Here is a 16314-nt window from a genome sequence, read left to right as displayed (position 1 = left end):
AAACATAGTCAAACATAAATTTCTGCTGCATTTATCGCGTTAATAAAATCAGTGCCATTAAAATTTATTTGCCTAATTACTTTTTGAGAACCCTAATATAAATATAAAAAAAAAATACAAATATATAAAATATGTACCATTTTAAATTTTAAATTTTAAATTACCATTTTACTCTCCAACAAGTGCAAATGTTTTATGCTCATATACTAGGTGACAGATTAAATGACAAATTTGATGCCTCTGTTCTCCTGTGGGAGAACATTGTTGGCATTTTGTTGCTTTGTCCTTATATAACAAAAATATTAGAACTGATCCCTCATCTAACGTGAACGTCATTATCAGCAGGCATTTTTGTTAGAAGGTTTATTTTTTTCATTTGTATTATTATCATATTATTGTCAGTTTTTATTTTACATCATGAATAAAGATTTAATTCTGGAGTTGGAGACTGTCACAAAGCATACTTTAGGATAAATAGAGGAGATAAACGTTTTGCCTGTATGTTCATTTTGCCATTTCTTTAGGTTCAGAAGTATGAGTGACAATGTTTTCTACACTTTTTTAACTGTTTGAATGAAGCTACCAAAACGTATAGAAACATTTACAGATATGCACTTAATAAACATATTTCAGTAACAAAATCAAATAGTCACATATGTATAAGGTGAATAACACGATAAAACACTAAGGGTACTCAGGCATGAAAATTCCTTAGTTTATACCATACAATATACCCCAGAGGATTAGATCTTTCATTTGAGCAGAAAAGCTGCTTACAGTCATTTTATACACCATCAAATGGAAATCCCTTGACATATTTTGACCTCTGAACTCAACATTAACATTTTCACACTTGGGTTACAGGTTGCAGGTTTTTTCTCTTAAGCCATCAGGCTCTTTAACACACAGAACTGAACTGTACAAAAACTTGCATATACGTACACTTAACTGTGTGTTACTGACCTGTTACAACCTAAACACACATTCAATACATATTTCATACTCATCCATGTCTTTCTGCACCACCAATATTATATTTAACCATATTATACTGTGTACATGCTGTTTTGCACAACTCTCAATTGCTGCTCTTGCTGTTTTTGCACAACATTGTGTTCATGTTTACAATTACACTCTTGTTTCTAGTTTTCTCTTTTGTACATTGCACTGTATTAGATATACAATAGATTTACTAATTGGTGCTATTTTGTTTGTCTTTCCCACACTGTCTTGTGTTGTCTGTTTGCACTGACTTTTGTCTGCACTGTTTGCACTCTGTTGCACACAATGCACTTTATGTGGCTAGGACAACTTACTTTAGAAGTTAGTCCTTAGGTTCTAGAGGAACGTTGTCTCATTTCACTGAGTACTGCGTCAGCTATATATGGTTGAAAAGACAATAAAAGCTTCTTGACTTGACTTGACTTGACTTAAAGGTAAAGGTTTCAGTCCTGTAACTACTTATCTTTTATGTGATCGTTATATATTTTAATCGCATTATACTGTTAGCATATAAAGCAAGATAAACAAACAACACACCTGCTGCCCAGTCTACAGCAATGCCTCGGATCCCATTGCGTCCAATGCCAGAAGTTACAATGCTGCGAAATCCAGATCCATCAGGTTTTATCCGACGAATGCCGTTCTGAGAGGGGACGGTGCTACTAAAGTCGCACCAGTATAGGAAACCAGAGGGCATGTGCACATCCACATGCAGAACATTTCGACCTGTGAGACACACACATGCATATTACTGGACTGTCAGAATATACAAACTGGTAACATACATTTAGTGACCACTGTGATGGACTAAGTAGACTAGGTGTTCATTGAATTAATTAAATAAGTTTATTTCATTAATTAAAGTGGCTGATAAAAATACACAATACTGTATATATACTGTAATATAACCCCAAATGTTAATTCACAATAGAACATGAAAAACATATTAAATGTTGAAACTTAGAAAATTTACAATTCTTTGAAAAAAACGTGTAACTGTGTAGCATCCTTTCTTTAAACAACAGTCCGTATTTGTCTGGAACTGAACAGAACAGCATGATGCCAGCATTTTTGGATCATATTTACAAAAAGCTACTTCTTGCATGATAGCGCTTTAACCTGTATTTTTTTATTGGCACAGCAAACTGAGTTCACCAATAATGATTTCTGAGCTAATACAGTGATTTCTATTACACAGTCATGCCTGAAGACCATGAGCATCCAATATTAATTTTCACTCTTGTCCCTTGCACGCAGAGATTTCTCTATACTCTTTGAGTAATCTGATGATATTATGTGATGTAGATAAGATATTCAAATCTTCACAATTTTAAGTTAAGGAACATTCATTCTTAAATTGTTCCACAGTTTGTAAAATCAGTTTTTCACAGATTGGAGAACCTCTGCCTACAGTATCTATCCTTTAAAGAAATTCTGCCTGTCTGCCTGTATTTATGTTGCCAATTAATCTAATCATTTGCAAAATGTCCCTCCAGCTGTTTCTTTCTAGTAACAATACAATTTTCCAGCATTTTTCTTGCTCTCTTCTAAACTTTTTTTTTAGATGTGTTGCAGCCATCAAACTTAAATGAGTAAAATGAGTAAAATATGGGTATATGACATTTGTAAATCAATGCATTTTGATTTTGTTTTCATTTAACACAACATCCCAATTTATTGGAATCGGGTCTGAGATGGCTTCCAAAGATAATGTAGGAAGATACAAAAATCTGTAGTACATAATATAGCATTATAAAAAATAAAATTGCAATTCACCATTATTTAACTGATGTGTTCTTTATGCACCAATGCACACTTAGATATGTAAAATACCCACCTCTTCCTGCCACAGGAACCATTGCCTCAGAATGATCAACTCCCTCCAGACTGAATCCCTTAATGGCAGTGAGCATTGAGATGACCACATAGGATTGGTATGGATTACAGGTCCTGTTATCGACATTGAGTCTGAAGCCTGTAGCACATGCACAGGAGAACAGGCCTCCAGGTCGAGGCAGACACAGCTGCTGGCATGCACCAACATTATTACTACATCCATTAGATGAGCCAGCAGATGCTAGCAAGAGAAGAAACAAGATGCAGACTGTACATACATGGATTTACAAAAATATAACAAAAATTCTACTTTTTTTGTTAATGTTTAATATCAGTATTGCAGTTCCAAACTCCTTTAAACCTCTTATTCATCCATTTTAACTGTGCCAAGCTGCAGTTCCTCATTTCACCGCAATACATCAAAATGCTTATCCAATTTAAAACCAAAATAACCCCCACCCCACTGCCACTAGTTACAATTATAGTTAGGTACTAAATGACTTTTACTTACTATCTCTGTAATGAACTTTAAGAACCCTAAGACCAGGCACATTGTTCCTCAGTACGATTCTGTTGGATCCTGTGACTTTATCCATACGTTCAATCACCTCAAAATCCCTGTCAGTAAAGTAGAGGTGGGGCCCATGTACAGCCACACCCCATGGATGAGACAAGCCATTAATCACTGTGATGCGGTTTAACCCATTTGGATCTCCTCTCTCAATCTGTTTTGGGATTTATAAGAGCAATAGAATGTATTGATATAATTATTTTTTTAAAGCAATAGTTAAGGAAAATGTTGCAATCGATTCTAAATTCTAGATGCAGCTTACCACTCCAGTTCCTGTGACAGCCCAGTAAAGCTTGTTCTCTTTAATGTCTATAGTGATAAACTCCACATGGTCCAGATTGTTGGTAAATAGTACAACTGAATTGGACCCATCCATGTCTGCGCATGCCACCTTAGCAGGAATGCCGCTCTCTGTTCCTTGATCTGTCCAGTACATTTTCCTGAAACACAACACATGGAGCAGATATGGAGTACCTACTAAATATATGTATTATAAAGACTCAAGATTTTAAAACAAGGTTTATGTAACTCTGCGCTAAGCACATTATTTCTTAGTGTAATTTCACTGTTACACTGATTGCACTAAGTGCTGGTTGGGATTTCTAGCAGTCTGAACAGATGGCATGAAGTCAGACTGACTTGGCAGACTTCATTGCAAGGTGCTGCTGAACTGGGCCTTACCCACGTGCCGGGTCCACTGCTATGCCAATCGGTGAGCCTGCACCAGTCGGGGTGCCATTATTAGTGATGAGAGTTTTCCTGTACTGCACCTCTCCTTTCAGCCTTAGAACCTAAATGAACAAACATGATATAAGTAAAATGTTGCCTCACAATATTTACAATATAAAAAATAATAGTTTTTTTCAAAAAGAGTTATTATTTTCTTATTATTTTTCAATTCAATGGTAAAAAATGAAAAACCTCTATGGATTGTGTGGAGGGGTTGGTGTAGTATAGGTTTTGACTCATCCAGTCAAGGGCCAAACCCACTGGAGAGCCCAAAATGGCTGCTGGGGCAAATTCAGTCCTGTTAGTTCCATCTGACTTCACCCTGTGAATCTCACCCTGTATTGATAAAATAATTTTATTTCCTGTGTCAGACTTGATATTATCACTTAAAAATTTTAATAAAGGTTTTAATTATGCAAGTGAAAAAACTGTGTGTTTAAGATTTTTGGATCTTCACCTTTGTTTCATTTTGACTTTAACAAAGGTTTAGATCCAAAAATATTGCCAATTAAATATTTATATGAAAAAAGTATAAAAGCACCATAAGGTTGTAAAACAGGATTGTTAATGGGTCAGAATTCTATCAACCTGATCCTTTAACAATAAGAGTTAGATGGCTAAAATAATAATTTTTTTCTCAGACTTACAGGGTGTTCAACCCAGTAGATCATCTGCTCAGCATCATCAAAGTCAACATCATACCCATTCTGCAGGCCAGTGATTGGAACCATGGCATCGTTGCTTTTTTCATCAGGGTTGAGAGAAATACCATAAATTATACTGTCTCTAACAACCACCAGGAAAGGAGCATCCACTGTAAAAAAAAAATATGCAAACAGCTTATCATATGGCAATCTATTTAAATGCAAAAATGCAATAATTTACACACAATGACAGATAGGACACCTAAACATATTATAAAACAATAACATCATCATGATACAATTAATAGGCACGCCACTATAACTACTTGTCAGAATAAGTTGGATAGTATTAATTTGGTAAAAGTTCTTCTCCAGGGAAAGATTCTGCCATATCAGAGATTACAATCAATCGGCACTCATTCCTCATCGTTCATCATTCATCTCTAAGCATAAAATGTGCTTGACAAGCTGGAACCTGAGAGTGTATGGATGGTTGCCATAAAGAGAAACTACTGTGTTTAAGATTAAAGCTCTCTTGTTTTTGTTCAACCTTAGATATAACTTAAGAAATGAGCTTGTACAATTACAAATATTTCCCCTCAGAGAAGCAGAGTAAGTGAAAATGGGATGCTGTTGACAAGATCTGCACCTCATGAAATAGATATCCAGTGTCACTGATGACTACTACTTTGTTCCATAAGGGAGGAGGAGATTAACTGGACCAAGGAAAAAAATGTTCAGTGGGAATGTAACTAAGATCACAGATATTGTGCTAGACCACATGCACAGGTAAACTTACTGGTACACCTGCTCACTAAGCTTAAAAACAATAATGAGACTATTTATTACTTCCTATTACTAGGTACAACAAAACTCCATGGTGTTCGTGAGATGAATAAGAAAAACACCAGGAAAATAGAAAACAACACATAGTTGTAGGTTGGGCAAATGGGGATTATACTTGGCATATATTCTGAAGCATAGCATTTCTAAAATATATGAGGCTCTCTGAAACATCAACTTAAAACAAAAGCATTTTGTTGGTAGGAGCATTTATGAGTAAATGGCTTCGTCAGCACTCGTGTGAAATACCTCTAGCACAGGTGAACTGGTCATTAGCCAGCATCCAGCCAGAAGGACAAGCACAGGAGTAAAACCTGGGGCCAACCGCAGACAAAAGGCATATATGTGTGCAGGGGCTCACTGCACATAGGTTATCACCTAGACGAAGAGAAAGCAAAACCAAATGAAAAAAGCTGCCTGGGAAATTATACATGTCATTAGCGTTTGCTTATTGGTAAATACTGGTGGGATTTTTATATTTTTTTTTAAGTTCTGTTAAGAATTTTAGAAATGTACCTGCTGGCTGTCTGACCGGGTGCATTGCCACCAGACCCATTGGCTGGGGCACATTATATAACATCACTGTCTGGTTCTCTCCGTGCCACTTGTTGGCCCGGATCACTCGATTGATGTATCTGTCAGTCCAATATATAAAATCCTCAAAAATAGTAATTGCGTGTGGATGTTGCAGCACCTTTTTTATTGCGAGATAAAAGGCAAATTTTACTTACATTTTAAGGTCTAACCCTAAACCTGTAATAATTTTATAGAAGCAAATGGCACAAAAGGTCTCACCAGATCACTGGCTAGAACTTGCTTGCGGTTGTTCCCATTGTAATCACAGTAGTCAATAAAATCCAGATAGGCATCAGCAAAGTAAAGTAGATTATTGGGATAGTCTATTGTTAGGCCATTGGGCCAGTAAAGCTTGCTGGTGATTATGGTGGTTCTCTGCTTGCCATCCATGCTGGCTCTCTCAATGCGAGGGTTTTGTCCCCAGTCTGTCCAGAAGATTAGGTGAAAACTGAAAAACACAGAAATGCTAAAAATGTATTTTCACTAACACAGTATATAATAAATATAACACGTTGGGATGTGCTGAGACAATAAAATACAAATAAAATAATTAACTTCAGAGTGGTAACAGTGGTATAAATTATACCACATTGTGGATACATTTCCTAAAACAGCATCGGCTTTGTTTAAATCCATACATGTCCTTCCTGGGGGTTTCTTACATATGTGTATCAGTGCACTTACCCATTCCTGGGGTCCAGCACAAGGCCTCTAGGATTTGTGACATTCTCACTGAGAAGCACCGCTCTGTGGGAGCCGTCCAGTTTGGCCACCTCTATGGTCTCAAGGATGTAGTCTGTCCAGTATAAGTTTCTCCCCACCCAGTCAACTGCAATACTCTCAGTGACTGTCACACCACTGTCAAAGATCTGCAAACGTGAAGATATGCCTTCAGTGACACAATGTTTCATCCTCCAAAATTTGTGACAATTTATTTACAGTGTAATAAAAGCCTGTTTAGCGTTTCTGAAAAAAAAAACAATAAATCATTACCACAGTCCTATCACTGCCATTTTTATGTGCACTCCATATCCTGTCCTGGGTAGTATCAGACCAATACACACGATCTGTCACTGAATCAAAATCCACTGCCACAATGTTCCGACCATCTCTAACAAGGGACCGCACAACATTCGGCTGTGAGATGATGTCATCACTTATTATCTGATTGCGACTGGCCACCAGCAGAATGGCCTCCCGAGATCCTGTCAGATTGAGAAAAGAACAACGCTGTGATGCCAAAAATCGCAAATCCACATTTTCAACATACTCCTACTATCAGTCTAAGATTAGATTAAATAAGTTATCAACCCTTAGACAGCTTAAGAGTAGCACAGAAAGGAGCTCTGTGATAGAATAATGTCTAGAAAAAAAAGAAAAGTATATCAAATGTCAGCATTCTTTAGCAGGTTATCTCTCTGGTGGATGGTTCTATGTCAGAAGCACAGCTCATAAACAAGCCTTTGTCTTGTGATTTAGACCTAATTACCCCCATCTGAAAGTTTTTGACTGACATATATGTTATTTCGCTTATCTGCAGTAATCCGATCAGAGGCCAGTGAAAAGGAGGCCGGAGGAGACTGCAGCACACGTGGCTCCATTCCACCATTTCCAGTACTGATATCTTCTCAAATCCTAAAGCTACAAGTGTGCTTATTTAATTTCTGTAGGGGTTATTTCATGTCAAGGAACTGGAGAAACACAAATGGGAGTAGCTGCCTCTATGTCTTTATTTTGGGTATTTAGTATAAATTGTCTCTTTTTTCCTGTCCTGTAGAAATACATACCTGAGGCCTTGCAGGTGTGCCCATCCATTTCGATTGTGTATCCCTCTTGGCAGTGACAGCGGAAGGAGCCTCTCTCGTTAAAACAATGCTGACTGCACAGGCCAGGGGGGTTACACTCGTCTATGTCCTCACATGTCTTTGAGTCATTGCTTAACTGATAGCCTATTGGACACGTGCACTGGGCCCCAAACGGACCCTGGATACAGCCGTGAGTACAGCCTGCATTGCTGTCTAAACAACTCTCTTGGTCTAAAGAAGGAGTGCAACAACAAAAAAATCTTTAACAATTTTAGTACTATATTAGCTTTATCAATGTCTTGAACAACATTTTAGTATTATGTATAACTTGAAACATTTATGCATATTAATACATCTGTAAAAAATACAGTGTTAAAATACATTATTAGACAATATTGGAATTAGTGTTACACAATGCACTAAACATTTTTACTATGTACAAGTCCAGCTTCAATTACACTGTATAACTGGTCTATAAATGGATAATTTATAATCATAATGAAAAACACGCTGCAGTGAATCAAAGTTACGTGCAGAGGATTGTGGATGATTAGGGATTTGGCCTACCTGGTAAGTGCTCATCTGAAAGCAGTGAGGGGAACATGGAAAAGGGATATCACTGATCACTTTAAATGACCAAATCAGAGCCACACATGCATGATTTGATACATATGATTTCTCATAGCAAATCATTATTTCAAACAATAATATCATATATAAGAATGGCAGACTTGAACAACATTTACCCAAAATCCTTTGTTTAATTTTTTTTACTTATTTATCAAAGTAAAATAAATTGTCATATATCATACATTTAAAGCCTATCATTGTTTCTATATTAAAAATAACAGTATTTGTAATATACTGCAAAAGTAAACTACATAGAATACTCTGTTACTCTGCAGCTAACAGCATTTTTGTAACCAAAAAACTACTAAAGAAACCACTCTTTAGGCCATTAAACGCTAGCTTTATCGTTAAATATACTTTATGATGTACCCCATAACAGGTCCTAAGAGTTTCTTGAATAAAAAAGAAAATTATATAGTGAGTATGCTAGAATTAAAAGTTCACTAAAATGATCCTAATGAATATCTTAAAGCATTTCACCTTAAAATTAGAGAGCAAAAAAAGTAAAGACTTACTGCACAATGGTGACTCATCAGCTCCGTTTGGGCAATCAGGTATATTATCACATACTTTGCTGATATTGACACAAACTGTGTGGCCAGGGCACTGCCACTGCCAGCTGGGGCAGCGGAATGGTGGAACAGGGCAGTCACGTTCATCACTGCCATCACGGCAGTCGTTGTCTCCATCGCAAAGCCAGCTGCGAAACACACAGTTGCCATTGTCACAGCGGAAAAGTGAGGCAGGGCATGTAGGCGGGGGACACCCATGGTGCTCATCTGAGCCATCCTCACAGTCCGCATGACCATCGCACTCCAATACAGAGGGCAAACAGGTGCCGTCCGACTGGCACTGGAACTCACTCTCGTGATGGCACATGCCTGGTGGTCTGGTGGCTACAAGGTCAAAGATTAAAACAGGAATCATGTTCACCTCAACTTTAAGGCTATATTTTTTTGGTAAACTTAGAGATATGAGCATATCAAACTTACGGCAGCCAGATTCATCAGAACGATCATTGCAATCATAAAACCCATCACAGTGATAGAAATAGTTTATACACTGGTATCCGTTGGCACATTTGAACTGATAGCCAGTACAGTTGTAAACTGCAGCAGTAAATAGAGCACATTTGCAAAGTTAGAAAGGGAACAATTCAGGCCATTAAACAAAAAATGAATTACACTTTGCTTAGCTGCATTGCTCCTTTAAGCAGAATCAATAGTAGAATCACTCTTACCACACCCCTGCTCATCTGCCCCATCTGCACAGTCTCTGTCTCCATCGCACACATAGGATGGATCAATACAGCGATGATCAGGACAATGAAATTGGCCTGGATAGCATGTACTTATAGTATCTACCAATTAGAAAGCAACATGATTATGAACCGAAAGAAATAGTAAAAATTTCAGGATCAACATGAACCAAACAAACATGAAACATTAATAAGTTTTCTTACCACAATTGACTTCATCAGAGCCATCACCACAGTCATTATCTGTGTCACAGAGCCAAATGCGTGGGATGCACCGGTGGGATGGACCAGCACAGCTAAACTGGTCAGCCTGACATGTACCTGGGATCTGAATCGGACAGTCTTTTTCATCACTTCCATCAAAACAGTCATTCTGCCCATCACATCGCCAATTCCTCGGCACACAACGATGGTTGGCACAGGTGAAGGCAGAGGGGGAGCAGGTGTAGTCTGAAGAGTACATGTTTTTGATTAATCCAGACACAAATCCAGAAAAAATAATTAAATATATTGTCTTGTATTAAATAAGCTGGTTTCAATAGTCATCTTGTAGAAAAATAAAAAACATTACTGTTAGTTCCACAGTTGGCCTCATCACTGTTATCAAAGCAGTCGTCTACACCATCACACTGGTAGCTGGTAGGAACACACTTTCCATTGGAGCAGGAGAAAGAGTTGGAGCCACACTGCAGTGTAGGTGGCTCACTGGATGAATCATTCAAGCAGCTCTGCTGATTGGGTGCAAGCTTCATGCCGTAAGGGCAGCCACAAACGCGCTGGGAGTATGGTGCAGGAAAGCAGAAATGACTGCAGTCTCCATTAGGATTTGATGGCCTGTTGCAGAAGTTGGAACCTATTTGAAAAAAAAGGTGTACATGCAGAACACAATTGTTCAGTAACATATCAGTTTTGAATATGAGATAATGAACAGGACAAACACATTCCTTGTAGCAAAATACTTTTTTATCTAAGCATGGATATATTTCCCTATCCCCAAAACCCTTCAGGGCTGTGCAGGGGAAAAATGAGCAAGGGAGCATGAGATATAGAGTTCATAGTAAGAATGGATGACAGGCCTCTCACCAGTCTGCAAGTCAGCATTGAAAGATTTGACATGCATAATGTGGCTGATTCCTCGCCGAATAACCATCATCTCTCCTCCGTCTGTTTTCCGAACTCTGATTATTTCTCCAAGATGCCAGTCCGTGAAGTATGCATAACCTACAGCAAAAGCAAACATAAAACACATAAAACAAGTAAATGATCTTTGACTCATGATTCTTTCATTCTCTCTCATTTCATAAAGTATATTGGAAATTATTTGATTAATTCTAATGTTAAATAGTTAGGACAGATTTGAAAAATCTATATTTATAAAATAAAATGAATGTATACAGTAGGTTATATTTGTAAAATGCAATAACAGAATATTGTACAATAATACATTACAATAATAATAATAACAATAAAATACAATATATTTTATTATTTTATATTTTATATACATTATTATATTATATAAATATATATTCACTCAATAGTATTACTTCTCTACTTAGCAGTTTGAAACCAGGAAGATTTGATTAATCTAATTTGCATTTGTAAATTTCAATTAGCTGTACTGATTAGCTATGCTTAACATTTATTTGCTCCATATAATACAATCTCACTTGCTTGTAGATTTACACAGAACACAAAAAAGATTTATTTAAAAGTTGCTGGCCAAAGCATTGTGTTTTAGATTCCACAGCACTGACAGTGTGGAAGATATTCAGGTCCCACACATTTGCATTAAAGTTAAATTAATCGATACGTTTGAATAATGTGAGATGGGAATGCCAAGTTCTTTGCATGGCCCAGGGGGTTAATTAAAACACAAACATACACACATACACAGAAGTGTACCTATAGAAAATATGTACAGCTATTACATAATTTAGTATTTTGATTATAAATATGATGTCCTACCTCCATAAATAGTAAGTCCAAATGGATGAAATATCTGTGTAATGCGATCCAGTGACAATCTGTTTTGCCCATCAAAAGTACTGTGCTCAATCTTATCAAAATAAGCATCGACCCAATACAAACGCATGGAGCTAGAGAGTAAAAATAGAGCAGGGAGAGGGAATAAGAACAAATTGAGAGATGGCTTTTAAATAAAGTTCAGATAAGTAGGATTAGGGCAGCTCATGTTTCTTGGGAGATTAGCTAGCTTTTAGTTGAGTTAACATTACAAGTCCAACCTGCCACATAGTAAAAATTTTAAGGCTTTAAATGACTGAAGACTGACAGTTATGTATAAAACAGAAATAAAGCTTTTCAGTCTAGTTTGTGGTCTAACTGCCATGGCTGGCACACAATATTGGCTAATAGGTCTATTCATTAGGTACTAGGATGTTTGACATACCTCCAGTCAATGGTGAGGCCATTAGGCCAGCCCAGTGTGGTGTTAATAATAGGCTGTGCATGAGATCCATCACACCAGGACCGCATAATTTTGGCTGGACGGTACCAGTCGGTCCAAAAAATAAAGCTGTCAAAAACATATACATACAAACAGGCTTAAATTTCATTTTGAATTCTCTGCCCTCTCCCAAAAACAATTTGTTCTATAATGGAAAATTTTTTAAAATCTCATCTAAGCTTTTTTTCTGTGCTGTATAAAATAGAAGATATTGATAGTTTATTTAAGAGCTCAGTAGGGTCATCTCTCTTGAGCCAAGTTCTTAAAAGGCACCACAATACCAGCTTTCATGCAGCACTAATCTAGTCTCCTGGGCCCAGAGGACTTATGACTTTGAAGCTATTGGAAATGTCCCACTAGCAGTGCATAAAGACTTTCTTTATCTGCTCTGGGTTCAAAGTAGGAACAGTGTGTGAATGGGTGAGCAATTCCTGCATTATTGTAGGTGTGACTGGATAAAAGTGGCCAGCTTGCTAATGCTTTTTCATGGTCTTAAGGAAACAGAGACCTGAGGTGAAAGTGAGGCCCCCTGAGCCTTGTTCCAAGCTTGGTCCTGCTCAATGACTCGTGTTTTCACTTGAGGTTACAAACATGATTGTGATTTCTCACCCAAGTTTGCAAATCGGTTTTTAATTGAAGACATTTCTGAGAGTACATGTTTATGTCAATATTAAAACTATACACTGTAACACTGCAAACACAATCATTTAAAAAATGTACTTCCTAAATTGATATAGACATGCAGATATTTAGTACCACCTGTTAGCTAAACTCACCCAACTATTGGATGGACCACTATAGATCTGGGGTTGTTCAGTTTTTGGATGATAGCTCTCCTGGATTTGTCTGCTACTTTCATGACTGATATACTCCGATAGTGTGAGTCTGTCCAGTACAGGTTCTTTGATATCCAGTCATAAGCCAGATCCCTTACACCCTCTACCCGATTGGCTGCAAGCACATCCCTCTCTGCTGGTATTAAAAAAGGAGACAATGTACACAATAGATAAACATATTAACTGTGATCAATTAAATGCTAATAATGAAAACACTATAATTAAATGGCGTGTGGTATAAAGCTCTCATCTCATATAAATCCTAAAAAGATGATAAAAATAGCACAATAAATACTAATACTTAACATTTAAAATGTTATAAAAAATAATAATAAAACCCTCGAAACAAAGATATTTTATATATATAATGTTAACTAAGTGACTAATCACACCATGTTGCATACAGTCAAAGCCGATATAGGAAAGCCACGAGTCACTGGCTAAATTGGCTACATTTTACAATTTATATTTATTTATATTTATATATACAGTAATTTATACATTTAATTTCAAAATGAAAAAACTAAAGCAAAGAAAAGCAAGGAAAGAAATCAGAAAGGCCAATTAATGAAGGAAAAGGTTGTGTTTCGTGTGTCAGATCTGCACTTTTATTACCTTCATTAATCATAAATAGTCTCATTACTTAGTTTATAGGGGTGTAATGCAAAGCCACTTTTTTTTATCTGTTAAATATCTGTCTATTTTTTCTTATTTAAATATGTAAAAAACAGAAACGGAAATGTCAGCACTTTTTGCCTGTCAATAAACAATGTAAATTAATATGGCAACTGTTTGTCATACAAGCTGCACTTCACATCTGATGTTCCCCCTTTCGTCATGTGACTTTCTTGTTGCATTTCACAGGATCCCAGTTCCAATACATGATGTTAGTCTTAAGCAGTGAACTTTTTTGGCATGCTTTCCAAACACATGCACATCTTCTATTAATGTCTGTATTTGCATGTGTTTAGAACACATCATCGGTTTGATTTAAATGATGTTTTAATAATTGCTGGCACAAGAGTGTGTATCTTTCCATTTATCCCTTACATGTAATAGTTCTGCAATTACATAAACCCTCCCACTTTTTTGCCTTGTTACCTGAATGCGGATTTGCCTTTATTAAATATATCTGCCTTTTTATGTGCCTGTGAACAGTAGCCACAACTCTCATACTGTTAGATAACACTTATATCTGATGCTGTTAAATTGCCTGCTGTCAAAAATTTGATTCCCACTCTTGTAAAACAATACTTCAGTGGATCCACCTCAGCCTCAACATTTTTCCTGATCACTATAGAGACAGCACAGTGCACAAAGAAATGTGATTAAACCAAATGGAGAAATCAAGCCAAAATAAAATCTTTTAATAAAATCATAATCAGAGAAATTATTTTTGAAATAGGCCTTATAATAGTAGCCACCCAAAGGTGTAACTGAATTAGTTAGATAAGGAATGGCAAAAAAAAGAATACAGCTTGCAATCTATTAGAAACTGTGACTATTTTGAGCAAACACAGAAATCTCTTACCAGTTCCATCTACTTTTTGTTTAAAAATAATGTGCTTTGCTGTGTCTGAGAAAAAGATGGAACTGTCCTCTGCGCTGAAGTCCACTCCAACATAGAAAGATGGTGTCCCAGTGATGGGAAGGATGATGTCCTCCTGGGATGAGAGGTTAAATGGGATCCCTCTCACTGCCAGCTGACTGGAGAACAGCAAGAACTTCCTCACAGCTGCAACATAAAGCACATAGCCATATGTTTTAGAATACCAAACTAACTATTAGTGTAACCATTAATCCAGTCATTAAATTCTAACAAAATTATGATTTTTCTTTTTAAAATACTTGATATACCATGTCACAATGCTTTTTATATTAGCTGATAAAGTCATGAAACGCACGCCAATATTAAATATTTAAATATCAGAAGAACAGGGAAAAGGAGTACGCCAGTTTCTGGTGTCTCTTACCCACACATCTCTTTCCATCTGGGTGTAAGTCATAGCCCATGCGACAACGGCAGCGATACCCCAGACCACCATTATCTGTCCTATGACTCAGCACACAAATCTGCTCACAGCCCCCTCGATCAGTCCCGCATGGGTTACTTACTGTCAGCAACATACACACCAAACATCACACACATAACAAAAATATGTTATATTAAATTATGAAAATGATATATATTTATATTTAAATGATATATATATATATATATATATATATATATATATATATATATATATATATATATATATATATATATATATTAGAAATATATTCTAAAAATCAAGAAATTAATTAATAAAAAATGCTAAAATTAATAAAAAATCATCTCTTTAGCATTAATGTAAATGTAAAGTTGTGTATTAATCCTAAAATTAAACTATCAAACCAAAACAAATTGTGGATCCAGTCAACAAAAAACAGCAACAATAAAACTGCAAAAGCTTAATATTATTTCTGTTAGAAAATATTAAATAGCTTACTATAGGGCTGCCTGAAGGGATGCACCACAGCCACACCATATGGCATATGAGTGGTTGAGAAGACCACTTGTGGGCTGTTGTCAACGAATTTGTTGGCTTTCATGATGGCCATCTTGGTCCAATCAGTGTAGTAGACAGAGTGTTCAAACAAACTTATGCCAAAGGGGTGGGGAATCAATAAGCCTCCATGTACCACTGTTTTCCTACAAAGCAATTAGGTAATTCATTATTCTTCGTTCATTAGCCCTGTTTTAAGTACTTAGGACACTCATACTTGGCAATATTTGGTCATAAAACTTTACTTACCTGTGCAGCCCATCATAAGTGGTAGTTTCTATGTAGTCATAGCGACTGTCCACCCAGTACACCCTCTTGGCATCAATGTCTAGTGTAATTCCAGCCGGCCAGCCTAGCTTCGACCTGATAATACCATAGCGGTTGGTGCCATCCATGTAGGCTCTCTCCAGACCAGGCTCTCCATTTAGAGTGTCCCAATCAGAGAAAAAAAGATATCTAAACCATAATATAAGGATATATAAATAAATATAAATCTTATATTTATATACATACAAACACACACACACAAAAAGTCAATTTTCTGCAAATAAGCTTACAAAAATGCAAT

At 36.6% G+C, this 16314-nt stretch overlaps 1 protein-coding gene across 1 annotated transcript in view; it reads right to left on the bottom strand.

Moving 5' to 3' along the window:
• Positions 1-16314, bottom strand: part of lrp2a (low density lipoprotein receptor-related protein 2a) — a gene marked incomplete at its 5' end in the record, with an annotated part of 56728 nt that overhangs the window by 32916 nt on the left and 7498 nt on the right. Inside the window, 27 exons of the mRNA XM_046844927.1 lie at positions 1540-1728; positions 2840-3079; positions 3350-3563; positions 3672-3849; positions 4091-4200; positions 4331-4474; positions 4786-4952; positions 5875-6003; positions 6142-6319; positions 6421-6649; positions 6886-7070; positions 7195-7406; positions 7989-8237; positions 8574-8588; positions 9152-9532; positions 9629-9745; positions 9877-9996; positions 10099-10344; positions 10466-10747; positions 10978-11115; positions 11863-11993; positions 12305-12430; positions 13138-13333; positions 14729-14932; positions 15171-15311; positions 15690-15892; positions 15996-16202. Coding sequence (XP_046700883.1) covers positions 1540-1728; positions 2840-3079; positions 3350-3563; positions 3672-3849; positions 4091-4200; positions 4331-4474; positions 4786-4952; positions 5875-6003; positions 6142-6319; positions 6421-6649; positions 6886-7070; positions 7195-7406; positions 7989-8237; positions 8574-8588; positions 9152-9532; positions 9629-9745; positions 9877-9996; positions 10099-10344; positions 10466-10747; positions 10978-11115; positions 11863-11993; positions 12305-12430; positions 13138-13333; positions 14729-14932; positions 15171-15311; positions 15690-15892; positions 15996-16202 — 4931 coding nt within the window. The remainder of the gene's footprint in view (positions 1-1539; positions 1729-2839; positions 3080-3349; positions 3564-3671; positions 3850-4090; positions 4201-4330; positions 4475-4785; positions 4953-5874; positions 6004-6141; positions 6320-6420; positions 6650-6885; positions 7071-7194; positions 7407-7988; positions 8238-8573; positions 8589-9151; positions 9533-9628; positions 9746-9876; positions 9997-10098; positions 10345-10465; positions 10748-10977; positions 11116-11862; positions 11994-12304; positions 12431-13137; positions 13334-14728; positions 14933-15170; positions 15312-15689; positions 15893-15995; positions 16203-16314) is intronic.

Source organism: Silurus meridionalis, chromosome 3, assembly GCF_014805685.1.
Source record: "Silurus meridionalis isolate SWU-2019-XX chromosome 3, ASM1480568v1, whole genome shotgun sequence".
Classification (NCBI taxonomy): Eukaryota; Metazoa; Chordata; class Actinopteri; order Siluriformes; family Siluridae; genus Silurus; species Silurus meridionalis.
This window is presented reverse-complemented; position numbering and strand designations above follow the sequence as displayed.